Source organism: Sturnira hondurensis, unplaced genomic scaffold (assembly GCF_014824575.4).
Source record: "Sturnira hondurensis isolate 20B ecotype Veracruz unplaced genomic scaffold, ASM1482457v3 Scaffold0000880, whole genome shotgun sequence".
Taxonomy (NCBI): Eukaryota; Metazoa; Chordata; class Mammalia; order Chiroptera; family Phyllostomidae; genus Sturnira; species Sturnira hondurensis.
The window spans coordinates 6,231,031-6,258,964 of NW_028073511.1; the positions used below are offsets into that span (position 1 = coordinate 6,231,031).

Consider the following 27,934-nt stretch of genomic DNA (forward strand, 5'->3'; position numbering starts at 1 on the left):
GTAGGGATAGCATATTAGGAGCTATTGCTCCTAGGTGATCATCATTTAAAACTCAGTGCTCTCTGGATGGATGGATGAATGAATGGCACCTTAAAAGAAGCTGACTCAGGCTGTTGGGTATGGTGGATTGGCACATTCATCTAGCCTTTGGGGTGGGCATTGTGGTGTTCTGTTACTCAAATGAACCAGATAGATGCAGTTTCTGCTCACAAGGAGCTTCCATTTTAATGATAGATGTTGTCCATAAATGGGTAAGTAAACATACATATAAGACAATTTTAGATTATAGTAAATGTTTTGGGAAAACAGGGTAATATGATAGCAATTTAGGAAGGGAAGAAGCTAACTTTGATTAGAAAATTTGGAAAGGATTCTTTGAAGACCTCTGAAGGTCTGTGAGCAAGGCGTGTTAGCCAGCGAGAAGTTCAGTGAGGCTTCAGGAAGCAGTGAGTGTGGTGATCACAGGACAGGAAGGTCAGTGCAGGTGGAAAGCAGGTGGAAAGGGGATTGGTACAGAAAGGCAGGCAGGGTTCGGTTACAGTCTTCGAGGCCCTGACAGGGAGCTCAGATGGGTTTTGTTCTGAGTGCAGTGGGTGCTATTGCAGGATGTGAAGCAAGAGAATATTATGTTTTTAAAAAATCACTTTGGTTGCTGGGTGAAGCATAGATTATAAGCGGGCAATAGTTGAAGCAGGATCATCATTTCAGAAGCTATTGTAGTAGCTCCAGAGAGAGCTGAGGACGGTAGCATTTTTCTTTCATCAGAACTCAGGTCACATGCTGGTGCCTCTGCCGGGCCTCTTCCCCCCTGAGCTGAGTCTGTTTTCCATGCTGTTTACACGTTCTGACTGTTGTTTACATGTGTGTCTCCTCCATCAGATTTTGAACTTTCAAAGTCTAGGCCTGTGTTTGTTTATCCCTGTGCTCTCCTTGTCTTATATAGTGCCTTCTGCTTGGTTGGTTGGGTTTGGTGACGAATGAATGAGCAGGTCATTAACTTCTTTAGGAAGTATCACCTGTTACTATGCTAGCCTCAATATTTTTCTAGTACCCATTTGATTGAATCACTGTTAGCTGCACATTCACTGAATGTGTGTCGTGTGCCAGAGACTGTTCTCCTGGGGTAAACTCACACGCTCCTCACGAGAGCTCTACGAAGTTAGGTGGCTTGGCTATGAAAACTGAGACTGAGAAGTGAGAACACTTGCCCAGGGTTCCATTTACCTTTACCTTTAGTAAGTGATAAATATAGGAATTAAATCCATAATATGTGTGTGTATTTTGAAGGTAAAATTTTTAGGAATATCTTAAAAAGCAACTTGCCAGACACCATGCAGAATAACAATAATCTTATCAGCAGCTACCTTGACTGAACTGAAGTTATTTCTAACCAGTTTCGATCTAGTTCTATATTCCCTTGGAAAACAGTTCTCCTTGAAATATTAAGAGGATCTCAGCCAATTCAGGCAGTTGGGCTGGGCTGTGTCTGTCTGGCTGTCCTAGGCCTGAAACATGTACTAGTGTAACCCTTTCAAAAAATCAGAAGGTACAACTAATTAGTGTGTGTCTCAAATTACTGTCTTATTCAGGTGCCAAGGGACCACACGATTCTTTAATGTGAAACCATTTGGGAGGTGCCATGGGCAGGGGGCAGGGTGGTGGTGGCTGTGAGTGTGAGGGAGAAGGAACCCTGGAGAAGCTTAGTGACTGAGCAGGAAGAAAGATTTCAGGCGTCGTCAGTGTGAGAAGGGCTGTGGGATGTGGAGAGTGGGAGTTAAGTGAGGTCTCCTGCTTTATGACCACTGTGGTCCCACTCACCTGCGGCCGTCTTGTGTCTTAAGTAACTGAAATCACCACAGTCAAAGGCAGGTTGTTGGAAGTACTTTTTACTTTGCTGGTGCCATGTTTTAGCTTCTGAAGGTACTGGAGAGTCTTGTCCTGTCTTCTTCCTTTCAAAGCCCCAGTAAATTTGCTGCTTCCATGCACATGGGTGAGCAGGAATTATCTTTAGAGGGTATTGCTGGTTACAGTCTTTATGAAAAAATGCCACGGATCTAGTGCACAAACGCTGTTTCACACCTGTGGAGCTCTGGCAGCTACCTGTGAGGAAGAGCAGAGTTCATGTCCTGCCTGTGCTGGCTTTGAAGGATAGAAGTCAGTAAGGCCCTGGGAAGGGCTGGTGGTCAGCACAGCATGTTGGTGCTTTACCTGTTAGCAGCATCCATAGATTAGTTTCATACAGGTCTCTTGGACTTCTGTCAGTTGCAGTGTCCTTATGCACCGGAGATGCTTTGGTTTTATTATGCTTCCAGAAGAACAGAGAGAGGTAATGTTCCAAGGAAAATTAATTTTTTGAGTTCCAAAATCTTGTCTTCATATAATTTCCCCTGTCTGGAATAGAACTTGCATAGTTAGTATCTAATTGTGGTAAGAAAACTTCATTTCTTGCATAATGTCTCACTTAATGTCTCCAGTTCTAGCCTGTCTTTAGGTCTCTGCCCAGTGGAAATCTTTTCTTTCTCTTATTCTTTTTCAAAGCATTATCTTTCTCTTTTCAGTTTTATATTTAGTTACAGCTTTATATACACATATATGTAAATGTCACATATATGTGTGCACATCTTTTTCCTCTGTTAGTTGCTTGAGGACCTCTGTTGGCCCCTTTCACCGTCTGCAGTGGACTCCGGGCGCACGTAATGATTAGAATAGGGGACTGACTTTGAACCATTCCATCTACAGGGCTAACCCAGGGATGCTCTTGTGGTGTATTTTGATGTCGAAACATAGATAGGCACCCGGAGCTCCAAACACAGAGTTGGTGTCTATTGTGCCATGCAGTATTGAAAGCAACAGTATTTTATATATATTATCAGTTAAAAAATATTTTCACTCCATTTTTCCTTTTAATATATATAGAAGCATTTTGGGAAGATAATTGTATGGTGTGGCTTTGTTTATTTTGCTAAGGACTTATTTTTTAACTGTTTAGAAACCATTGGAAAAGAGGTTTCACAGAAGAGTCAGTATCATGAACCCTATTTGGTGAATAAGGAAACTTTGGCACCAGGAGATTTCTGAGACTCTCAGAGCTGAAACTAGAAATCAAGGTCCAAGGAAGGTGAAACCTGACAAGGTGATTTAGGTGGTGAGCAGGTGAGGATGTAGGCAAAGGGCCGAGAAGAATAATAAATGTTTGGAGCTGTCACTGCGGTGAGTGGCGTGGAACAAAAATGACTTTGGTTGAGCATCACTGAGGACCCAGCTGAGGAGGAAGATCATCGGAAGAGCCAGACAGCACGGTTGTGGCAGTATCTCCTACAGGGGTTACAGTTTGTGAACAGGAGTGGGCTCTGGTGTGGGATGGATCTTCCGTGAGAATGACACTTTGTCCTAGACTCAGGATAGGTCAGGGAAATAAGGAAGATGTTGCTCCAGCTACCAACATGAAGGAATGTTCTGGAGGATAGTGGGTTATAGTAAAGATGGGAGAACTTTTGAAGAGAAGTTGGCTCATCTTGTGGCCTTGGGGAAAGCAAAGGTTAGGAGGAAAGGTCTGGGCAAATCCAAGGTTGGAGGTAGGAGTGTCCGATGGAACAGTTGAAGGTGGGTGGGAGCTCCTAGCTGTGCTTCAGCCATTTCTCCTATGAGAGATGGAGACCCTGTATCTTGCTCTGTCTTCTCCAAAGCTTCGGTTTGACACTGCCTCAGGAAGACAGTCCTCTGGCTCTGTCTGACCAGAGCAGGAGGGGTCTGTTAGTACTCTGTTAGTATATCCCAAGATTGCATTAACTTTTTGTCATCCTTTCACACTATGGCTTGCAGTCCAAGATAGTTCCTCTTAGGGCAGGCTTCCTCCATCCTGCCTTGGAGCTGACCAAATGCAGCTTTGTGTCTTTGTTCCTGTTCAGTTTCATCACGGCGCTTTCACCTCCTCTTTCTACCTAGTCAGGGTTATTTTGTAGTTCCAATTCTTCATCCAGTGTGTTGGCTAGTCCTTAAAACTTTGTCTCAGCTTGAAACTTAAAAAGTTTGCTTCTAATTCTTCAAGACTTTGAAGAAGATGCTGGCTGTAGTGTACCTCCCTCAAAGCTGACCTTGATCCACAGGGACAACCACTATCAACTGGCTATAAATCAGGCTGGCCTTTGAACCAGCTATCAGTCACATTAGAGATAGGCCTATATCTTGCTTGGGTCAAGATACACAATAGGTAGATGAGTTTTCCTTTAATTTATTCTTCTAGTAATCCTAGGAAACAAGTTTTAGTGAACCCATTCTGCTTTATTTTATTTTTTAAAGATTTTATTTATTTATTTTTAGACAGAAGGGAAGGGTGGGAGAAGGAGGGAGAGAAACATCAGTGCGTGGCTGCCTCTCACATCTCCCCTACTGGGGACTTGGCCTGCAACCCAGGCCTGTGCCCTGACTGGGAATTGAAGCCTTTGCTTCGCAGGCCAGTGCTCAGTCCTCTGAGCTGTACAAGCCAGGGCCCATTCTGCTTTCTGATAGTCACTGTGGAGATGAAGGCGGAAAGCTCACAGACCATTGTACACAGACCATTGGAAGTAACTTAAGGATTTTTAGTGGACTGCAAGCAAGTCGATAAGAACAATGGCTCAAAAAAAAAAAAAGAAAAGAAAAGAAAAACCAACCAAACAAAAAACAACTGCAGATGGTCCCCAACTTATGATGGTTCTACTTACAATTTTTCAACTTTATGATGGTGCAAAAGCAGTACCTATACAGTAGAAGCCAGCTAGGCTATGATGTTCAATAAGTTAGGTATATTAAATGAATTTTCAATTTATGGTATTTTTAATTTATGATGGGTTTATCAAGACACAACCCCATTGTAAGTCAGGGAGCGTCTGTAGTTGAAATTCAGATTTTACCAATAGCTGTGCCACTTTCAGAATAAGGTAAATGGGGTGAAAGAATGTCAAACTACTAAATATTGTAGAGTAAACTTTAAGGCATTATTTTCAAATAATTTAATAATTGTCACATGGAAAAGTAATCCCAGAGAGCAACGCTAAGATCAGCAGTGAGTGGAGTTACAAGGAGATGTACTTTACGTAATATAAGGAAGAACTTTGTAGATCGTGCTCTGTTAACCAGAAGCTCTTTGCCTACCAGTTGCCATGAATTCTTGCAACCTTGTGGTTATAATTCATCTTGGAGGAGAAACTTTAATGCGTTTAAAACAGCAAATTGCTCTGCCTTATCTCCTTACCTCTCTTGGGCCTTAATTTCCTCTAAGCATGCTTGTTCTCCTTCTATGTGAAAAAAACATTCTAGATAGGCAAGATTAAATCAAAATGGTGTTGGGTAATTTTCTTTTATAACTGTCATCAGTAAAAATGATGGCCGTTGTTGTACATTGGCATCATCTGGGGAGCTCGTTAAATGTACAGACGCCCTGGCTTTACCTCTGAACCAGAATGTACCAGGTGGAGCCTGCCTAATTCACCACTGCAGGCCCAAGGCCAGTTCCCCCAGGCTTACCTTGCTCACCCAGAGCCAATCCTGATGCAGCCAGGGGCGTCTCAGAGAGCCTCATGTGCATGGTCAGATGATGTGTGGGGGCAGCAAAGTGCCCGAGGCTCTTTCCGATTTCCAGAGTGCAGCTCCCGGACTCCACCCCTGCGTCCATTTCAGCTTCTGTTTCCCCTCCACACCCTTCCCTGGGTGCCCAGTCCTAGACTGGCCTCTCCCCTGTTTCTGTTACGGTGCTGCCAGAGGGAGGTCTTAAGTGTGCATATCTGATTATGTCACACCGTACTTAACAACACCTCTGTGACCTTCCATTGCACCTCCAGTGTAGCCCAGCAGGTTCTGCTTAGCCTGGCTCCTCCCTGCCTGCTCTCCAGTCTCATGTCACACTCTTTTGAATCTTTTGACAATAATTCAACCAAACTGGCTTTCTCAGCTTCTCCCCAAAACTATACTGCCTCAGTCCCAGGAACTCGATACATGCTGTTTGCTTTTCCAGAAGTTCTCCTATCCCCACCTATGATCTCCTAGATTTGTGTTTGCCATTCAGTTCTTGGCTTAGTCAACACATCATTAGACAAACCTTCCCTGACCCCCAGGCATGGTTGAGGTCCCACTGTACATTCTTAGGATGTCGAGGATATCCCATTTTTGCACTTCCCACAGTTGTCTGAGGGTTGATGATCAGCCTCACCTGCCAAACTGAAAACTGTGAGGGCAGAGATTAGGTCTGTCTTTGCCGTAATACCCCTAGTGCACAGTGCCAGAGAAGGCATCCAATAAATATTTTTTGAATGAGTGGCTGAATGACTGGGAGACAATTCTTAGAAATGTGGATACCATCATCTATCAGATAACCAGAATCACCATGCCTGAGACCTTGTATAACACACTGGATGTTGATATCAAACTGATTTGAACCTGAATTTATTGTACCCACTTCAATACTGTGATTCGAAGTAAGGGTCACTTCTGTGGGCCAGGGCCACATCCCAGTTATATCTCAAGTTCTGGTCCTACCTGTTTATAGTTTCTTCCCCTCTCTTTGCTAACTTTACTTTCAAGATCCAGGATGTGCCAAGGTTGAGGCCAGGTTAAGTGTGTGTGACAGGTGGTATAACCTCGTTTCTTCTGTTAGGTTTCTTTTCTTTTTAGGTAAGGAAGTCCCCTTATTTGAGTTCCATTTAGCCGAAAATTGGTGATAACTTAAAAGACACTTCTCACTATTTTGTCCTAATAATTCAACTTCCTTTTGGATTTTCTTTCAACATTTTTTTCAGGATGTGATGTCTTAAGCTATATATACCATTTCTTATTCTCTTCCCTGTTGTTGTCTCATGAGACTTACTAAGTTCCTCTTCTCCTATTGTAACATAACCTGTTGTCATGCCCTATATAGCATCCAATTTTATCAGGTTTGCTGGTTTTTTTCCCCCTCTAACTTCAGTCTAAAGCTCTATGACTCAGTGTGTTGGTTTTCTGCCGAGTGATTCTGGTAGCTGCCTTGGTCAGTTTGAGGAACGCCCGGGGGTGACAGGGGGGATCGAAGTCCTGTTCTCGGTGTCTTCTCTGCTGACGTGGCCCGAGCCCTCTGTGTGGGGGGATCCATGACATCAGCCACTGTCAGCTACATTTCATAGCCACCCCAAGTCAGCCCAACGTGGCTTTAGTAATTTCTTTTTAAAAAATGTATTGTATTGATTGAGGTGGCATTGACTAAGCTTTAGTAATTTTTGTTGCAATTGCTAGCTCCTGAGTGGTTAAAATTATAGCATTTCATAGCTAGAAAACATCTTAGCAATGACCCATTTCTTCTCATCATACAGGGGGAAAAAGTAAGACTCAGAGAAGGCAAATTATTTGTGCACAACTGCACAGTTAGTGCCGAAGCCTCCAGTCCAGGGCTCTTCCTGTGCTCGGAGAAACCTGCATGTTGTAAGACTGTGTTTTCTGTTAGTCAAGGAAACCAGAAGTAAGTGGGAAAGTTTATTCAAAAATTTAGTTGAGCTGAAGGGTTATTACAGATGACATGAATTTAACATTTAGTATTTAGCATAAATTGCTTTAAAATAGAACTTAATGTACTGTGAATGTAATATCTGCACCATGAATGTTATTATGTCTTTATTATGAATGATAGTAATATGACAGGAATATTTGAGAATAGGAAATTGTGAGCCTGCCTCTCTCCACTGACGTTATTGACTTTACTTGACCCTTGTAGCCATTGAGAGGCATAATCTTAAATCTATAGACTGAGTATACGGTTCATTTTAAATAACCCAGTTTCCTCAAGAAATATCTGAGGTCTACACAGCCTGATTTGAGAACCGATTAAAGAAAAAATGAGTGGAGGATAAGGGGGAGAGATGTGGATCTCTGTAACTGCGCCCACCCTGCTCCCCAAATGCAGCAGGTGCTGACTGTGGACACACTGAGCTTTGGCAGAAGTCACTGGCTGGTGTCATGTCACATCGCACAGAAGCCCGCTGGCAGCATAAACAGGAAGAAGCCTTTTGTGTGCTGGTTCAGGCTTTGCCTCTGTTGGCTTGTTTCCTCCCATCTCTGCATGAAGTTCGGCCCCAGGTCCACGGCGTGCCTTCTTGTTCGTGACCTTAGGGAAGCAGGCCTGCTTCACACCCACACGTGTTTAACCACAGTGTTTATCGAAGGAGGCCTGCTAAGAGCGACCACTGAGTTTCCTCACATACCTTTCACTGGGCTTTATAAAGCTCTGACCACTCTGCTCCCCCTCTCAAACGTATTAAGGAAAGACTTTTACATGTCTTCCCAGAGTCAGTTCATTCTCCTAGGGTGCCTTTTTTTCTAACCATCTGCCCTCCTCCTTCCTCTTTTATTATGGCCCTAGGCATTTACATTTAATTATGCCGACATGAAATTTAGCTTTTCAGTCATTTGAAAGTATGGCAATTCTAAGAGGCCATGACTCTTACATATCATTTTAGGAAATGCACAGCTACTCCGTCCTCTTCCCCATTCCAATTATAAACTTCAGAAGCTGTGGTCCAATTCACAGAGGAGAGCTTGCTTTTCTCGCACCACAGGAGTACATAAATGGTTGTCTCCATTTCTGCCTGATGCAAAGACAGCTTGAGACATGGGAACCCTCCTCCCCCAGTTCGCATTGATGAGCAACCCCTGGTTATGTTGCCTTCTGTGCTTTGATGTTTTGGAGGTTTACAGAATGGAAAGCAGAAGTAGCCAATCTCCACGTAGCTAAAGCTGAAGGAAGGCCACCATAGAGGGAGAAATTATAAAGTCCACTCCAACATTGGTGTTCTGTGGTTTGTCTCCATCTGCATGGCTTTTTTTTTAAGACACAAGTACATGCTTTAAACATTTTTGAATTGTTTCACGTCTCTTAGTCTTGCTTTCCCAATGAGGTACGTAAGCTTTTTCCAGGTGAGAAATGTCTTTTGTTGCTTATCTGTCTCTTAGGCCATCACACTGCCGTGTTGGCGTACAGGAGCTGTTCATCACAATAAAAATGGATGATTTGCTGATTCACGAGAACCACATAAAAAGTTTCCCCCCTCAGAAGTCCTGTGAGCGTGACAGTTATGACCATTTGTACTCTGTTAGTGAGAAAGGACTAGCCGAGTAAGAGCCTTGCCCTGGACTGAGCGAGTTGGAAAGAAGCTGCCGAGTGCATGTGGGCTTGGAGGCCTGGTGTCCTTTTGCCTGCTGGCTGTGTGCGGGGTACGGCGCAGTGTGGGAATAGCTGCGTCAGACAGACGGTGCCTCGCTTGGAACAAATGCTGAAGGGATTCCTCGTGTCGAGTGACGGGCTCCTTTTCATTTAACCTGAGCTCTCAGTAGCTAGACTTGATCTGTTCTTACAAACGAGACCTCAGTTTCTTCTGGAAGTGTGCTGTTGCAGATCTGAGGTATCCGATAAATTGCCTCACCTTCTACACTTGGTGGTGGTCCTTAGCATGCTTTCGCAGTTAGAGCCTGGGGACTGGTTTCTCACTGGTTTCATCTCTGGGGGTGGTGTGGGGGGTGGTGCCCTGCTCTGCCCTCATTCTGCTTCTTTCTCTTCTTTCCCATTTAGTCATTTTGATTAGTCACATCCTGCCTGTGAGTACAACAGGCCCATAGTATAGGAAAGATCTGATTTTCTCTCTCAGGTTTGTTACAGGCCAAATTTGATTAAACTTCCCTTCATAACCCCCTTTTTAGGTGCTAGGAGAAAAGTTTGGGAGAAATAGGGGTGGAGTCTTACTTAAATTGCAAATTTCCTGAAGGCCTAGAGGATGTGCACATAAAACCCCACCACCAAGGGTTTGTTTTTAAATTGTCATATTTATATAAACACATGTCATGGTTTTGAATTCCTATAATATAGTAACAAAAGTAATATTGATACTGTTTCTGAAGACTGCAATGGAAAATAATGGATTATAGTTTTTAAAACCATAAAATATTTCGAACTTAACAGTAGTTTTCATCTCTTTTGAAAATTTCTGTGAAATAGAGTTTAGTTATTTTTGCAAAATTAGCGGGTGTCTACAGGTGATTACATGCCACCCAGGATAGCCCATCGAGACTGTGATTGGCTCCTGTATTCTCTGAGACACAAAAAGCAAGGGTATTCTTGTTTATGTCGGAGTGGGGGGACATGGTTCTTCCCTCCTGGTTTCTGCCGACCCGAGAAGACAAACGGTTCAGTGTAACTCTGGACGGGGTAGAGGGAGGGAATGGATCACACCAGCTCTGTGGGGCCAGAGGCCGAGATGAAGACAGTTTCTTGTTCGTTGGTGGTTTGTCTCAGAGCTGGGCCCTGTGCTCTTCCCTGTCAGTAGCTTTAGGATTGACTGGTGATACGTGAAAAACATTTGTCACCTGCTCTGACTCACTCAAGTTGCGAGGGAATCTCAGAAGTCTCAGGTTTCTTCAGGAAGTTGAGTTCAGAAATCTGTTATGAGATCAGGTTAAGGTGACTTTTTTCTACTGTAAACTTTAGTAATTGTCCACAACCAAGCAAATAGGCATATATTTATGATAAGGTTATGTGTTTTGTGTGTGTGTGTGTGTGTGTGATTGGGCATTTAGAAAGTCAAGATATTTTTACAGCCATTTTCTCCACTAAAATTTTGAAAAAAGTTCAAGTGTACAGTATTAGAAAATACACTAAAGTAGATTAGGATTTCTTGGTCTGGGAGGAAGCAAAACTTAAGAAGGAACATGATTGAGACTGGATGGTTGTACTGGGCATGGACAGGGTCGACACAGCGTCTCCCACTGGTGGGTTTCGGAACTGTAGGAAGCTTTCTAAACACTGTCCTCTGCTGCAATAAGAGTCTGTGGGCAGGAAACACAAATGCACAGAATGAAGGTTCTGTAGAGGCGTAGGTTTTAACACTGCTGAATATTTATTGGGTTCTTTTCTGTGCTAAGTTTGTTACTATGTTATCTCACTTAATCTTCATAACAGCTTAAGTGGGGAGGTCTATTTATCCCCATTACACAGATTAGCAAACTTGAAGCTCAGATAGGTTGTATAATTTGTCCGAGATCGCCCAGGCCAGAAACAGTGGAGCTGGGATTGAGGGCGGCTCCTTCACAGGGCATTGGGCAAGGCCCGGGGTGTCTGGAGACCAGTGTTTGTTTTTCAGGTTGCTGTCTGATGGAAGGAGCATAGTCAATAATATTGTAGTAACTGTGTATCGTGTCAGATGGGTGCTAGGCTTATTGGAGTGATGGCTTCATAAATTATATAAATGTTTAATCACTATGCTGTACCCTAAAATTAATATACTATTTTATGTCAACTATAATTGAATAAAAAGTCTTACAAATATTACTGGCCCTTTTAAAATTACTTACACTAAAATCTAGGGATCCTCACATGGCAGTTCTTGGGTTTTATTTTCTTTAGTAACTCTGTCTTCTTAGTGGGTCATCACCATAGAGCGTTAGGGTTGCAGCCGTGAAGGAGCGTGGCTGGACTGCAGCCCGCCCTCTAAGAGCCTGAAAAAAATCACCAAGAGAGATCTTCTCCCTTGTTTAGGGATAGTGAGAAGTTATTTTTGCTCATCTTAGATATCTTCAGCAAGGTCCTCCACTAAAAGTTAAAACTATCCTTTAATGGACAGTCTTAGTATATTTTCTGGCAATCAGGAAGTTTCTATAAATGCCAAAACCTCACAATATAACTTCTTTTATAGGGGAAGTTAGAAAATGACTAATTACTGCTAATGTAAAATTCCATTATTCACTCAGACCACCCTGGAAATTTCATTCAGTGGCGGTTTATTGAGCACCTGCTGTGTGCCAGGCATGATGCTGAATTGTGCTGAATGTGATCGTGGAAATTGTCAAGAATAATACTAGGAAATCTAGCTATCCTGGATGGTTTAGAGTTAGATTTTGAATTTTTTTGACTAGTAATCATGCACTCTATGTTATTTAATGCTTATGCAACTCTCTGAGATAGTGTTATCATGCCCATTTTACAGATGAGGAAATTAAAAGCCCAGCAACATTAAGAAACATACCCCATATCACACAGCAGGGCCTTGAAGACCTGAGCTCCTCAAGAGAATGTTTTAGTATAGTACCGTACAGTTATCCAAATGCTTGTACTTACATTATCTCATCTAATTTTATAAACAAAAATAATAGTAGTTACTATTATATTCATTTTACAGATAGCAATAATCCCTTCTATTTATTATATACATAATATTGCCAAGAATGCCAGATAACATCATATAAGGTATAGTTCATGTAATACTCACAACTCCAATAAGCATCATTATTCCCCTTTTGCAGATGAGCTGCTAAGGCCCCAGAGTTTCAGTCATTTGGTTAGCACAGTGGGGAGCTGTGTGGTTCAAGCCTAGGCTTATCTGCCTGGCCAAGTACATGTCACCACTGTGCTATACTCACTTTACTGTGTTGTGCCGTCTCATTTTCCACATGGAAAACTAAGGCACAGAGAGCATGTTAACACAGATGAGGCCGTACAGCTTGTAAATAGCTGGACGTCAGCTCAGATGCTTTCATCAGAAACCTGCTCATTTGCTCGGCACTAAGGTGCCTTTCTCCACAAAGAGAACCGAAAGAGTATATCAGCTCCCTACTTCCTTTTGTGATATGTTTAACCTTAGTAATTGTAGTTATTCTTTACATCTCTTTCTGTTTTTTTTTTTTTTTCATTTGGGGGCAGGGAGCCCCCCATACTACTGGTAACAACATGTTACCAGTAGAGGCCTGGGCATATAGGCTACACTTCCTGCTCAGAAAGTCATCTGGGGAGGTTAGATTAGAACTCACATCCAAATGTGACTGTGTGCCCAACTCCGTTAGCTCTGTAGTTCTTGAACTTTTTGTCTGTTGAAAACGTTGCTTGAAAGGAGGCCTTGCCTTGATTAGATTGCTTCTGGTGCTGTGAGGAATGCATTTTTTTCCATCTGAAGATCATTTACCATTTCTCTGAATAATGAGTTACATTTACGGTTAAAGCAAGGAAGTCAGTATCAGATATGTAACAAGGACCACTCACTCAGATTTGAAATGTTGCCAATCTATACAATCTCAGCCTTGAACATTTTAAAGTACAAAAGTTCATTATTTTAACAATCAAGTATCCTTTAGAGTTCTAACGGAAAAGTTTATGGTAACCATTTACAGTACTATACTTTTACTCACATTGCAAACTCAGGTAAATGTCTCTTAAAATTGAATTGGATGAAACTTTTCTATATGTTTGTTGATAGAGTAAATATCAGATAAATACCCAGATGTATTTAATTATTTTGACTCAAGAAAAGTATGTCCTATGTAGAAAGTCTTTAAATAAATTGTTTCTGAATTGAACAAATAAACAAGAAATAGCTGAAACTAAATTACTTTGACTATATAGAAAAACTGAAAGGCTTAAAAGAGGAATCATCTTAGAAAAACCAATGTCTTGCTATTTTTATTTTTAGAGGTAAACCTGAATTGACTATTCAAATATATGAACAGTTTTTGAAAACTAAGCTTTTCCTAGTCAGAGGCTGATAGGCGATGTAGGAATAATTTTAACTCTATGACAAATGTCTGACCTCCAGTGTGAATGTGTTTTAACCATGGAACTATTCCTGTGTCACCGGGAGGTGTTTTAAAGAGAAGAATTCTACTTACTAGTGCCTCCTATGCTGGTCCTCTCTGCCTTGTTTCCTCATGTAACTTGCACGTTCCTGTGATTTAGATATTATTACCGTCCCCCCTTTTGTAGATAAGGAAACTGAGGCTCAGAGTCGCTGAGCACTTATGCCAAGGTCACAGAGCTTGAAAGTGGAAGTCTCAGAGCTTGAACCTAATTCGGAGCATTCCAAAGTCCATGGATAGTCTCATATACATAGCTGTTCTTATGAATGGCCTGGTATGTTAGAATCTTAAAAATTAACAAAAATGTTTAAAATTAGCAAAAGAAATGTTGAGAGAAATTGGGTTATGCCTCTGTTTGATTAGCTTTCCAGTGAGAACAAAGCAGTTTGAAACATAACACCTTTTCCAACCTGGAAACATATAGCAAATTTACCTTTCTTTCTTATGTAGACTGATTCTTCTGATAAATCTTCTTGGCCCTGAATTGAGTTTGTACTTCCAAGAAATTCCATAGAGATACATCAAAACATATTGTTAATGCTCAGCAGTTAACCCTAACAAGTTGGCTGCCCACTATTTTTATTACAGTGACTGTAGGTAACAGTAGGTCACATTCCAAACACGTGACATCTTTTTAAACAGATTCCAAAAGGATTAGACATTTCCCTATTCTCCTGCTTTGGGTCATTTTCTTACGGTCTGGACGGCCATACAGCTTTTCAGTTCTTAGCACTACTTGACTTTGAAACTAAATTTTGTCTTTCTGTAAAGGTTATTTTCTGGAGTACCTTTTACCCTGAGAATGATATAACCAGCTTCCCTCCATTCTGTCCGTTTCACCTGCTGCCTCCTCTGTTCTCATCTCTACCCGCAACCCCTTAACCCCTCGCCAGAAGTGCCATCCATTGACCTGCCTGGACAGAACGTGCTCTGTGCTACAATGACGGACGCATGCGTGTTAAAACCAAAACGCACGTCTGAAAGAGCAGCTGGACATGCAGCAGTAAGAAGCAGCTGTCCACCTGTTCTTTAACCAAGTTCATTGTCCAGAAAAAATTTTAAACTTAATTAAAAAAGTAATACATGTTCACTGGAGTAAATTAGAAAATACAGAAAATAATTAAAATGGAATTCAGCTTTGTAAAGATAACTGAAGCAGATTGTTTCCTAAGGACCATTAGACTTTCCAACCAGAAATATTTCTGTGACAGACAAGTAGTCCTTGTGTGGAATCCATTTTCTCGCCCCCATGGTCTGCAAGGCTCTGTGCTCTACAGGGCTTGAGGGGATGGGGCTGTAGAAAATAAATAGACCTTAGGTATTCTTTTTGCGGGGGGGGGGGGGGAATCTGCTTTCTTCTTTCTAACTTTGGTTTCACAGCAGCTGGTATACTAAAGATTTTTCTTCTTTCTCCCAGACCCCAGGCAGGCACAGTCTTCCCCACCGTGGTCCTATGACCAGTCTTATCCCTCCTACCTGAGCCAGATGACGTCCCCGTCCATTCACTCCACCACCCCGCTGTCTTCCACACGGGGCACTGGGCTTCCTGCCATCACCGACGTGCCCAGACGCATTTCAGGTAAAGACAGTACTTTAACTGCAAACCCACTCCCGTGAGGGGGAGGGTTGGGGTTGCAGGAAGGGCCGAGTCTGTCTTACCTGCGCTCACAGCACCTCTCTATTAGACACACGTGGGCAAGGCTCTGACAGCTGGCAGGCTGGGTCTTCGGAATTATGGGGTTATCAAATATGTTGACATTTTAAGTCAAGAGACTGAAAAATCCTCCAGAGACGGCATTATTCTCGTAAGATGATATTTAATGCCACCCAGTCTTAGTCCTGATGAATCGGAGCCCCCTTGGTGGGTGCTTATCTCATGCCAAGGGCCTTCTCCTGAGGGTCTTTTGCCAGGCCTTCCTCTGCTTGTGTGTTCCTTTCTTTTCCTAACATCTGCCTGTGAACGAAATGACGGTTAAGGCGCAGCCCTCCATTTCTAAAGGCTTTTTAAATCCCAAGAGTCCAAGCTAACCAGTTTCAAGAGAGAGCACCTGCAAACTTAAGATCCTTATCTAGTTATTTCAAGTGCAGTGAGGCCTGGAAGAGTCTTAAAAGGCAATTTGTGGCTTCTGAGCAGCCGACTCAAGACCGAGGCAGCCTTTCTGCGATCGCATAGCACACTGCTGTCGCCCTCAGGGTGGCGGCCCTCGTGCGCACACATCCACTGTTCCAAAGCCACCATGAACACCTGTGGCTGATGGTGGAAGCGCATGGGGTAAACAACCAGGCCACTTCTCCACCATGGAGAATTCGTCACAGAGAGCCAGAACGTGTCCACGAGAACTTCAAACTGATGAGTCGACTTAAAGGCTCTTGGCCAACCGTAGGAGTCCTGTGAATAAAAAATAAATCTCTCAGTACACCCCCAAAGTACCTACCGCTGCAATGCCCCCGCCCTCCATAAATAAAGAGGTAGGCCCACAGAGGCACACACAGCCGGACCCTGATTTGTCAGACACTTGTCTCGGCGTTCGGGCTCCCTGCACCTGTTTGACTCCTGGCCAGGTTAATGCCTTTCTTTCTTTGTCTTTGTGTTTCTGTCTCTGTTTCTCTCTCTCCCTCCTATTTTCTGCAAAGCTCGAAGCCGTTACTCACTCCGCTGAGTTGCATCACTGACAAGCTGAAGCTCCACCAGCAGGCTTGCAGGTTTTGATTAGTTCAGACTCCTCTATTTCTTTCAACTTGGGAGGAGGGAAGGCTTTGTTTCTCAAGCAAATAGCAGGAAAGGGCTCTCTGGTCCTAGTGCCTTCGCGTTTTCTGCAGCAGATGGACTCCCGTGGGGGTGAGTAGGGAAGGAAGAGGGTGGAGGGAGAGCTGCAAGATTCTGTGGAGACCTCGTCGCCATTTTTCATTACAACTGCTGCTTTGTGAGTCACATGCCATTTCCTGGGGAGTTGTGCAGCGTATAGAAGTTTAGTTATTATTTCCCTGACTGGATTGACTATTTCCTTTAGACAAATATCGATTAAGGACACAGGAAAGGATGAGAAAGACACAGGGGGACACTGCGGGCTGATACGGAACCAAAGACACAGTGCTGGGTGGTGTTGAGTCAGTTCTGGTCGTTCCTTCTGTGTTTTGTACTAAGCCCGTTTTGCTTTACATACGGCCCCCATGACACTTCTCAGGGCAGGTTGGTGCCATCTTGCTTCTGTCGAAGGTCCTCTGGGGCTCTCATCTGTCCACCGTGTGTGGCTGCTGCAGCTCTGCCATTTGTCCCAGATCTGGTGGTACCTAGGAGAACTTCTGGGGGTGCTGGTAGCTTTAGAGACACTCACCCCCGGCACTTCCTTCCTGAGGTCTGTTTGCATGTGAATCCGATGGGAAAGACATTGAAAATAACTCTGCAAAAAATGCTGCCCCTAGTGCAGTCATCATTGTTTATCATTGGCATGGGTAATATAGGACAGCCAGATTATTTGGGGTCTATTCACCGCCCATTACTTGAAACATTTCCATAAACAGAGGAGGTGGTAGGAGCAAAAACTGGTTAATTGATCTGAGGCCAGAGGTGGGAAGGAGCCTCTGCTTTAAACTAGTTTAAAACTGAGTGTAGTCCAGTTTTTTTCCTCACGCCCCAAACATTTCTATGAGTTGTTGCTGGCAAAGTTACACGGTGCCGGGGTGGGAGGTTCTGTATAAACATGAAAGTGAGGAGAACAGAAAATCCCTTCGGTCAGCATGGGCAAACAGGAGGAAGGAACTGGATGTGGACTGTCAGGGAGCTGGAGGAATGCTGATGTACCTGACCTTGCCCTCGCGCGTGGGTCTGTGCCTGCCTGGTGGACTTAGGGACTGAGTTGTCTGGAATAGCACTCTTTTCACTTCCGTGGAGACCAGTCCTAGGACCCTCCTCGGAGAGGAGCCTGTCTCACAGGTTCCAAGGTGCCAAGTTGCGTAGTTTCTGTTTCAGTGTTATTTTCCTCAACGTCTAGAACTATCCCTAAGGTCCAGGACCCCATTTCTCTGTCACATTGACAGCTGAAATACCAGCCTGCATGTCCATCTCTAAGCAGTCCTGTGTTTACTTCTTTTCGTGCTTTCCAGAACAGTGCATGTGTTTGCGTGGGGTATTTGTCTTCTCGCCTCCCTGTGTGAGGGATGCACAAAATATTCTCCTACTGTCGTGGGTGGGAAAGAAGAAAATTCCTCACTTACATACAGTAAGACAGGAGAGTCAGACTCAGGTTTGAATCCTAGCTCATACACATACAGGACAAGTTTTTTCATTCTTTGAAACTTAGTTTTATGGTTTTTAAAATAGGCATGTATTTCTCTCTTAGGGTTACTGTGAGGGCTAAATGAGATGCTTAGGGCAGGCCTGACACACACATCACAGATCTTAGGAAGCACTGATCTTAGGAAGTTAAAACTCTTTTGTAAAAATTGTGTGTCTATATATAATTTGCAAGTGAGCCCTGGCTTAAATATATTAAGTAGATTAAAATCTAAATTTTTGTGGAGTATTATTTGCTTTATGAAATGGAGCACCACAGAGCATATTTAAAATAAAACCCTTCGAAATGAGTTAATATTCACATGCATTCGTAAAGCACTTATGCTGTGCCTAGCGCATACGAGGACTTAGTACATGTCTGCCGTTGTCGTCATTATCATGCTGTAGATTTATCGTGGATATTTATAGAGCTGAAAACAATGAGGAGCCATTCACACACAGTCAATAAAACCCTGAGAGAAAACAACCATTCAGTTATAATGTTGGAAAATAGAAAATGTTAAGTTACGCTACACATAAGAGGACATAGGAAGAAAAAGCAACCAACCAGAAAGACCTTTCAGAAGGATGTGCTCCTGAAAATTCTGTTTCATCCTGAAAGACCATGCCCAAGGAAGACCATGATTTAATCTATTTAAAGACTTTCCGAGACCCAATTTTACAACTTCCTTTTTTTGGTACACTTTCTTCTGAGTGATTTTTCAAGTGTGGCTACAAATGCTAGAACTTAATGAATTACAGGAATGACAATGATATTGTGGTATGTAGTTCCTATAGTTTCCGTCAAATCCTTTATGGAAACAAGGAGTAAATAAAATAATGTTCATAATGGTACGTCACCCACAAGCTCTACTGCGACAGAAGATGCCAAACCAGGTGTCTTGAAGTTCGTAGCTGCAGTACAACACTCAGGCGATTCTTTCTTAACCTTGGACAGTCTTAGGTATTATAACAAGAACAATAGCAGCCACTAGAGGTTAATGACTGATCAATAAATATTGCCACATAACTGACCGATAGGGTCTCCCTCGTTAGAAGGAGGCCTGACAGTGCAGAAGCAGCCCTGTGGGGGTTTGTCCCCCTTACGCACCATACTCGCTGTGGCAGCTGTGGCCTTAGCATGTACTAATCTGTGTTTAAGTAGCGCCCCTGATCCTTAGTGATCTCACACATGATCTCATTGTATCATCTATGTACCTAAAAGAATATTTACTATACAGAGGTAGCCAAGTTACAGAGCGAGGTGTGGCAAGGTGAGGACCAGTCAAGCCGACAACAGCCCGGCCATGGCGTGTCTTTATCATGGTAATGTTATCACCCATCGTGTTTTTGATGTTCAAAGCACTCGTGAGGCTTGCCATAAAGATTATAATTACTTTTCTGGAGCTCATTACAAAATGATATGTAAATAAATAATTACTGACTTTCAAAATGTATTTATGTAATTATCCTACTATGAAAAGAAGCACCACTGTTTATTGAGCCCGATTATTTGACTTATGGGTCAGACTATGAGCTATTGTTCGCCTGCTCAGGGAGAGCATACCCAGGCTACGCGTAACTCCTCCCCCGTCCCAGCCACCGAGCGAAGTGGCTCGGGCTGACCTGTCTGTATCTCGCTGGCATCCACCAGGTAGAAGGGGTTTACACGGGCATTTTCTTCTGTGGTCTTGGTCATTGCGCCCGTGGACCCCTCTGATGCTTTCTGGGGGTCTCTGGGAGACAGGGGATACAGGAGTTAGGGATACCAAGGAAAGGAAGTGTCTTATGTGTTCTCTGCCTCAGTTAATCTTGGGGAGGCCAATACGTGTGTGTATGATTTTTCTTTTCATGTGTAAGTCATTTTTACACGAGGCAGTTCAGAACTGGAATCTTCTTGAAGGATGTTATTTTTCCATTTAAACAAATAGTCTTGAATTTCTTTCAGAATATTTGAATATCAAAAAATTCCCTTTAATCAGCTACACGGGACGTTAGAGATGTCTCCATTTTTATGACTTTTAGTCACGAGACTATAATATTTTCAAAGGTCAAAATAAGCATTAGTGTAATAAATAAAATTACTAAAATTACTTTATTACCACCACCACATCCAGAAATAACAAGTGGAAAAAACCCATTTGATCATTAAAGGTGTATATGGAGGATTGCTTCATGTACTTTAAAAGTTGGTGGCATTTGTAAAGCTCATTTAAACATCCCTTGTCACTGAGTCCCTGTCGAGTCCCCTGAATCAAGGTTTGAAACCAGCAGCTGCAGTAATGTGCTGCACCCACATGGACAGGTTTTAGCAGGGCCTCACTTAATTCACAGGAGGCAGTGACACCCGGAGAGAGGCTAGAAGGAAAACTCCAGCAACTAATACTGATGAACCAGAAGGCTGAAGACACTATCATCAAACAGTAGAACATCGACTTTGTAGTGTAGAACCATTCCTTTATTAAGAGCCACATGTTTGGTGGACTCACCTCTACCATAGCAGCCACAGGCAAGTGATTAAGTTTAATGGGAACCACTTTTATTTTGAAGAACTTCTATGTTTAAGGCCACAGAAGGGGAAGATATTACGTTTAATGGACCTTAAACGAAGGTGAGCCCTGAGTTACCAATTGAATGTTCAGTATTCTTCTCTGTTGTATCAACTGTGATTTGTTGGGTTATTTTTGCATTCTGTAAGTTGAACTTCACCTTGCTTTCTCTAAGAATAGGCTATCTTCTGACATGAGCAGAGGGTGTTTTTGTTTTATTGCAGTGGGCCTAGGCTTAGGGCATACCTGGATTTGGGTTTGCTATAACCTTTGAGCGACCGGTGCTGAGGACCCAAGAAGTGGTTTCCATCTCTGCTAGCTCAATTGGGGATAGCGTGCGCGGCTCGCGAAGTTGACTGAACTTGGCTGTGGGACTAGTTCCTGTTGTTTGTAGTTAGACTGAGGTCCTGAAGCTCAGAGTGAAATTTGTGTGCATGGTTTGACTCTGATTTTATACATAGCTCTTGTCAGATGTTTTGCGAGGATTTATTTTTGAGACGTGTATAACCACTCACACGTGGAGAAAAGGTTTCGTAGTGGAGGGAGCCGTGGTTATGCAGGGATGGCAGAGACATGGTTATAAATTTTATTGAAAGATTTGCTGTGATCCCTTCCTTTTCTTAAAAGAGAACTTGGGAGCTCGCAACTTACTTCTCCAAAGGTACCGAAGTGAATTTTCTAATGACATAGTGGTTTCTGCGGCTCCCTGGGATCCGAGGGAAGGGCGGAGGCATTCTGAGGGAACCTGAGTTTTAGTGTCATTGTCAATAAAGATTCCGTGCACCATCCTCAGCTCTGTCGGCGAACTTATGGCGCCTCAGTGGTCTCATGTGAGTTCCTCAGAAGTGCCCATCCACCTGTTTGGGACGTCCTGCCAGGAGTAGGGGGGTGTCTGACCAGGGATTTGTTGTTCTCAGGGCTTTTAGGAAAGAAAGCTTGCCTTCCCTAATGCATGCTTGTGAAAACTAAGTTATGTCATTAGCATCAAAAGAGTAGAAACATACCACTATATAAATTTATTTTTAAATTAATACTTTATTGTTTTAGAGCAATTTTAGGTTTACAGGAAAACCAAGTGCTATATTCTCCCCCTCCCACCCGTCTGTTATTATTAACATCTTGCATTTGTGTGGTATTTGTTACAATCGATAAAGCAATGTTGGTACGTTATCATTAACCATAGTTTACATGAAGATTCACTCTCAGTGTTGTGCACTCTTATGGGTTTTGCCAAAAGCATTAAATGACAGGTATGCATCATTGCAGAGTCATACGGAGCAATTGCATTGCTCCGAAAAGGCCCTGTGCTCACCTGTTCGTCCTTCCCCATCTGCCCCCCAACCCCTGGGAACCACCAATCTTTTTCCTGTCTCTGTATTGTTACCTTTTCCAGGATGTCATGCGATCGGAATCACATAGCATGCAGAGTTTATAGACTGGTTTGTTTCTCTTAGCAATGTGCTTTTAAAGCTGCTTCTTTATCTTTTCATGGCTTGATAGCTCCTTTCTTTTTACTACCAAAAATTCCATTGTAGGGGCGTTCTCATATTTTTTAAAGCATAAAAACCTCTGTCACTGGACGTAGCAATGCCACCACGCCATTTCCTTCTGTCGCTGACTTCGCCAGTGATGCTTCATTTTAGAGAGCATTTTGTGCATCCCTTCCTGGGCAAACGCTGCCTCTGCCGCAGCAGTTGTCACCAAATGGTCCGACAATGGCTCTCCAGATCGTTGGTCCATTTTTAAATTGAATTGCTTCTCTTGTTTTGTCCATAGACAAATTGCTAAACATTTACCTTTAGGTGGTCATTCCTATCAATTCAAGAACAGAACAAACCCAGCTAAGAATCAACAAGCTGTTTATGTGGCTACTTAGCTGCCTCCTCAAGTACTCAACTCTCCTACGTAGAGGATTTCCCTTTCTCTTAGGGATGCCGGGAGTCCCTTACGTATGCCGTGTTGTCTCCCACTTCCATGCCCATCCACGTGTCTGCATTGTGGGACACGGCCCTGATGGTTCTTCTCCAGCATCCCTTTCCTAAGGGCCACGTTCCTCACGGTGAATCTCTGTTTCCTCTACATGCATCCATTTCTCATCTGCACATGGGCTGTGCCTCTGATGTGTACACATCTTCCTTTAGTATCATAATTTGATTACATGCCTTTCCCCTTTTATAGGGGGTAAGCTTCCCAAGGACTGGGACTGTCTTACCTATTCTAATTTTTGTCTATTTATTTTTTAGAAAGGGGAAGAGAAGAAGAAAGAGAGAGAGAAACATCAATGTGTGGTTGCCTATTGTGCACCCCACACCAGGAACTTGCCCCACCCAGGCATGTGCCCTGACTTGGAATTGAACCAGCAACCCTTTGGTTCACAGGCTGGCACTCAATCCACTGAACCATTCCAGCCAGGGCATGTGTCTTACATATTACTGAATCCTTATAATCTAGAACAGTTTTTAGCACATAGTAGGTGCTCAGTAAATGGTTATTGAAACAAACATTAGGAAGAAGGTGGGGAAAAGGGGAAGATTAGCATGTAGAAGAAAAAGGGAAGAAGAAAGGGAAAAAGGAGAAAGAAGATTTTGTTCACCTGGAACAACAAAGACAGGCAAAACAAGAGAAACTTTTGTTGATGATAAGGACAGGAAATAGCACAGTAAGAGTGTGCATAAGCAGTATGTATTTTTATCTCCAAGTCTTTCTGCAATGTGTTTCATATTTAGAGCACATATCACGACTACATCTGTTTCCAGAACTTGCTGCTAACAGTTAGTAATAATGCCAAAACATACTGTAGGTCCAGCTTGAAACCAAATGATCAAATAGAACTTTTTATTTCTAATTTAGAGTCTGACATTAATTATAGCCATCATGTAATAAAGTGTCAAAGTCTTTTCTGAGAAAATGATAGAAATTATAATAACTAGGCTGTAAACTGAAGCAAAACTATTCCTCTAAAACAGAGCAAAGGATCTGGTTATGACAATTGTCATTTCTCAAAGGTCTTACCCTCTTCAGGCTGAATTTTTCCTAGATTCCCCGTTCACCTCCCCTTCCTACTCAGTGGTCCCCAGCATGCCACAGTGCGTCAGTGCCCTTGTTAAGGCAGGATCCCAGGACGGAGCTCCTTTGTTCTTGGTCCCCGTTAATGCAGTGGGCGTGACCGCGGTGCCATGGTGACCGTGTTGCAGTTTTCTCCTCTTAGCCACCTCCATCCAGCTGCATTTCTTCCATCTTTTACTTGTACAGATCTTTTAGTTCCAATTATGATAATTTATAGTTATTCCTGTTAACTTTATCTTATTTAATTCAGGTAATAGTCTCTGCCTCTCAGGAACTTTTTGGATGTTTATAATGTCACCCAATGTATCAGTAGCCTTTTTCATTCCTTCCTGCTGGGAAGGACTTCATTTCAATCATTTCAGGTCAGTTCAACAAACGCTTGGTATATACTTAAAATGGGCTTAGGTAGGCAATGAGTAAAAGTGAGTAGAGGACATTGTCTCTGCTCTCAGGAAACTTTTTGTCTCACTTAGGAGATGACATATTGCAAATATGACACAATTAGTCACACTCGTAACAGCCCATCTAGATGCCAGAATATGCAAACCATGCTCAGGATTTTAGTGAAATGAGATCCCTTTGCTCTTCTGTATAACCAACATACAGCCTTCTTTTTTGGGAAATTAAAAACAAAAGTCGGTTCCATTCTGCTCAGATTATACTTTAGTCTGAGTTACTTCAGAAGTTACATTTTTCAACTGAAAAAAAAAATTACACTTGTTGACATGTGTGGTTTCATAATGTTTCGTAAGATAGGACAAAAATATATAAGATCCTATCTTCCCCCAGCTCCTTTAGGCCAAGGGCCTGGATTTGTAATCCTCTGCTATCTCTCTGCATAACTCCTTGTTTCACGCCCTGCCAGTGGATGCTCCTGGGGAGAACTTGCATGCAGAGCAGGAGCTACCCCACGTCAGTGCTGCAGGCTCCAGCACTACTTATGCCTGGACAGTCGTTAGGAACAGGCTCCTAGGTCCCCAGTGGGACTGCATAGGAGACTAATGACAACTGCCATAGACCCGAATTTCATATTCCATCCCACAATTACGTTCCCAGCAAGTTATTATATCCTAAAATTTTCGACTCTCTTTAGAACAAGCAACGCTGTTAACTCTATGCTATAACACACACATGCACATATGCATGTATTCACCTCGTCATCACATTAGAATGAATATATTATTTGTACATATAAATTGTCTTGGCAGGCCCGTTATTTGGGATCTTAATAAATATCAGCTAAGGTAGCACTTGCTTTTTCAAGAAAAACAGGACCATTGGACCCCCCCCCCCCCCCACCGTGTCTCGGTGCCATTCTGGGTCTGCGCTGCGCACTGAGTTCCGAGGGAGCAGGGATTGATCCCTGCTGGGAGGAAAGGGCGTGAGAAACTGCATGACTGTTTTCAGTTGGTGTTCAGGTTTGTCAATGTGCAGGAGTGGTTCTAAAAGGAAACCTAGGGAGATAGATTTGAAAGAGGTGACTAACCTTGTAAAAAGCTTTTCTTATAATTCAACTCCTATACGAGAAAATGCAAATGATAGCATTTTAATTTTAATTGTTCAAAGTCATTTTTGTATAGTTTTTTTTTGAGTATTTCAGAGTAATTTTCAGACTCCTTTTATTTTTGGTTTGTTTTCTTAAAAAAACAACAGGAAGGCACATGTCATTAAATTGAGTTGGAATTTACTGACTTGTTCTGGGGCGGATCTGGGAACCCGTTTGACTGTACTGTCTCAATTATTATTTTTGACATGACTCTCAAGAAATTTATAAATCTGTAAATCCATGAAAGGAATGTAAATTAAAATAAGATACTGCTCAGGCAGCATTATCCCCGACTATCTCAAAGGATGCCTTCAGCTGGAAGGTGTCCTGTTTTTTCCGGAGAGACCTTGGCCGGAAGTGACCGGATAAAACATGGCAACCATCATGGCAGGCTAGAATAAGACCAGTGTTTCCGAACCCAGAGTTCACCGCTCTTCCCCCAACCAAAGCAGTCACCGTTCTGGCTCCCCATTGTAATTAGTAATAATGCTGTGGTTGGTGGAATAATAACAACAAATCTAATGATGGTTATATGCTTTCCACCCCGTGCCAAGGAGAGCAGTGATTCATGATAAATCAATAAGAGACCCATTGATGTGGTCACAATAAACCCATGCATGATTAAGAAGAACCCTCTCTAAATAAAAACTACAAAAGAAATAAAAACAGGCTTGGAAGAGAAAAAAACGTCTGAATAGTGTTGTGGCACCCATCATTAAAAAAATGAACCGTGTAAGCTCCTAAACTGCGCCATAGGAAGACAGTGCATTCTCAGTGTTGTTTAAAAGTACGGTGAAATGCTGGCCAAAGCGTCCAAAGAAGGAAAGAGTTTGACCATCAGACAGTTGACAGGGAAAGTGCTTTTCCGACCTCAGAGGTCGGTAGGTGTCACAGGTACTGCACCTGTGAAGGCTGGGTCTTGGCTTTTCATTCTCTCTGATGCTCTCCGCCTTTTAATCGGTACATTCAGACCATTGACATTCAAAGTGGTTATTGATAGAGTTGGATTAGTATCTACTGTATTTGTTACTGTTTTCTCTTTATTGCCCATGTTCTTTATCCTATTTTTTCTTTCACTCTTTTTCTTTTGTGGTTTTAACCCAGTGTTTTATATGATTCCATTTTCTCACCTTCGTGACCATATCAGTTGTGCTTCTTTTTTAATCCTTTTTTAGTGGTTGCCTCAGAGTTTGCAATGTGTGTTCACTACTCCAAGTCTATTTTCAGTAACACCATACCATGTCACGGGTAGTGTGAATACCTTATAAACATCCGTGTGTAGGTGTTGTGTGGATAGAAGTTTTCAAATCCTTTGGGAAGATGCCAAGGAGTGCACCCCCACTGGATTACACAGTGAAAGTATATTTAGTTTTGTGAGAAACTGTCTCCCAAAGTGGCTGTACCATTCTTCATTCCCACCAGCAATTAATGAGCTTTCTCATCGCTCCGCATTATCTATGTGTCTTTATTTAAAGTGGGTTTCTTCTAGATAACATACAGTTGGATCTTGTTTTGTGGTGTGGTGAAGAAGAAACATTCAAGCTGAGATCTAACAATCTGTGTCTTAATTAGTGCATTAAGCTATTGACATCCAAAATGATTATTGATATAGTTGGGTTAATATCCCTTTGAAGGGTTAGTCAAACCTCAGATAATCTCTCTAATCCAGCAAATGATCAGAGCTTTTATTAAACTGTGACAAGCATCTCAAAGTGAACCCAACACTGATTAAATAGCAGTTGCTCAATAAAGTTGTGTTAATTAATTTTGTTTATCAGAAAACATTTCTTCCAAATCTCAGTCGTGTGGCATGGCGACTGAACACTCAGAATTATTGGCATTGTATTAGAAATAGTGCTTGGTTGGGAACTGAGGGAGCTGTCATCTAATTTTGATATTCTCGAGCAGGTCGCTTAACTTCTATGTGTCTTAGTTTCCTCATTTGTAAAATGAGTTAGTTGGGCCAGCTATTCTCTAAAGTACATCATAAAGCTTTGAACATCTGGGAATCCTAAATAAGGCCTGGAAGGGTAAGTTTTGTTATAGAAAGCTTCAGTAATCAGCACATCAGAAAACCGGATACTTACTCTGAGTAAATTCTCATAGGAACAAATACTATAGATGTAAAGAAAAGCTAGCTTTGTACTTCAGTTGATTCTGAAGAGAAGCAACCTAAGATTGGGTTAATGAATGCCAAAGAACTATGCATTTAAACCTTGACCACAACTGAACTTCTATTCAAGGAGAAGCCTTATTATGTGTGTGTGTGTGTGTGTGTGTGTGTGTGTGTGTGTGTCAGAGGATGCAGAAAGATTTAAGAACCCCAGCTTTAGTTTAATATCAGGGAATTGAATTTTTATTGGCATTTTACATGACCTTGCGTGGTTTTATGTAACTGACCTGTTACACCATTTTTGCCTGGGAAGGGTTATAATGAAGTGTAATTCATCTAACTGGAGAAACGAGAATTCTATAAGCTAAAGTTTCCTAAAACAAAAGAACTGGTGAATTCTGTCAATAACAGAATAAATGGGATCAGAGGCCAAATTTTCTGTGTTAGATAGTTTAGATACAGTTTGAGAAACTATGATTAGAATGACAACAACAATTCTGTTAGTGGAACATTGCTATCAAAATATCATTGGTATTTTATGACCACAGGATAAAAATCTTTACTAATACAAATTATTACCAACCTTAAATTACCTCATTTAGCTGAGACTGTTCTAGCCACTGGAGATAGAGCAAGAAGGAGACAGGAAGGCTCAGGGAGCCTTTTCTACCGGCACACGGTGTAGTGACAAGACACAGTCTTTGCAGCCAGACACCCCATGTTCAAATCCAGGCTTCTTCACTCACTAGCTTTGTGGGCTTGGGTATGTTACT

The 27,934-nt window shown here is 42.3% G+C and overlaps 1 protein-coding gene across 6 annotated transcripts in view; it reads left to right on the top strand.

The window, feature by feature from the left end:
* The window catches only part of RUNX2 (RUNX family transcription factor 2), a 230,142-nt gene that overhangs the window by 71,740 nt on the left and 130,468 nt on the right, over positions 1 to 27,934 (top strand). For all 6 annotated transcript variants that reach the window (XM_037054020.1, XM_037054060.1, XM_037054028.1 and 3 more), the window contains one exon: positions 15,032 to 15,193. In XM_037054020.1, the coding sequence (XP_036909915.1) occupies positions 15,032 to 15,193 (162 nt within the window). The remainder of the gene's footprint in view (positions 1 to 15,031; positions 15,194 to 27,934) is intronic.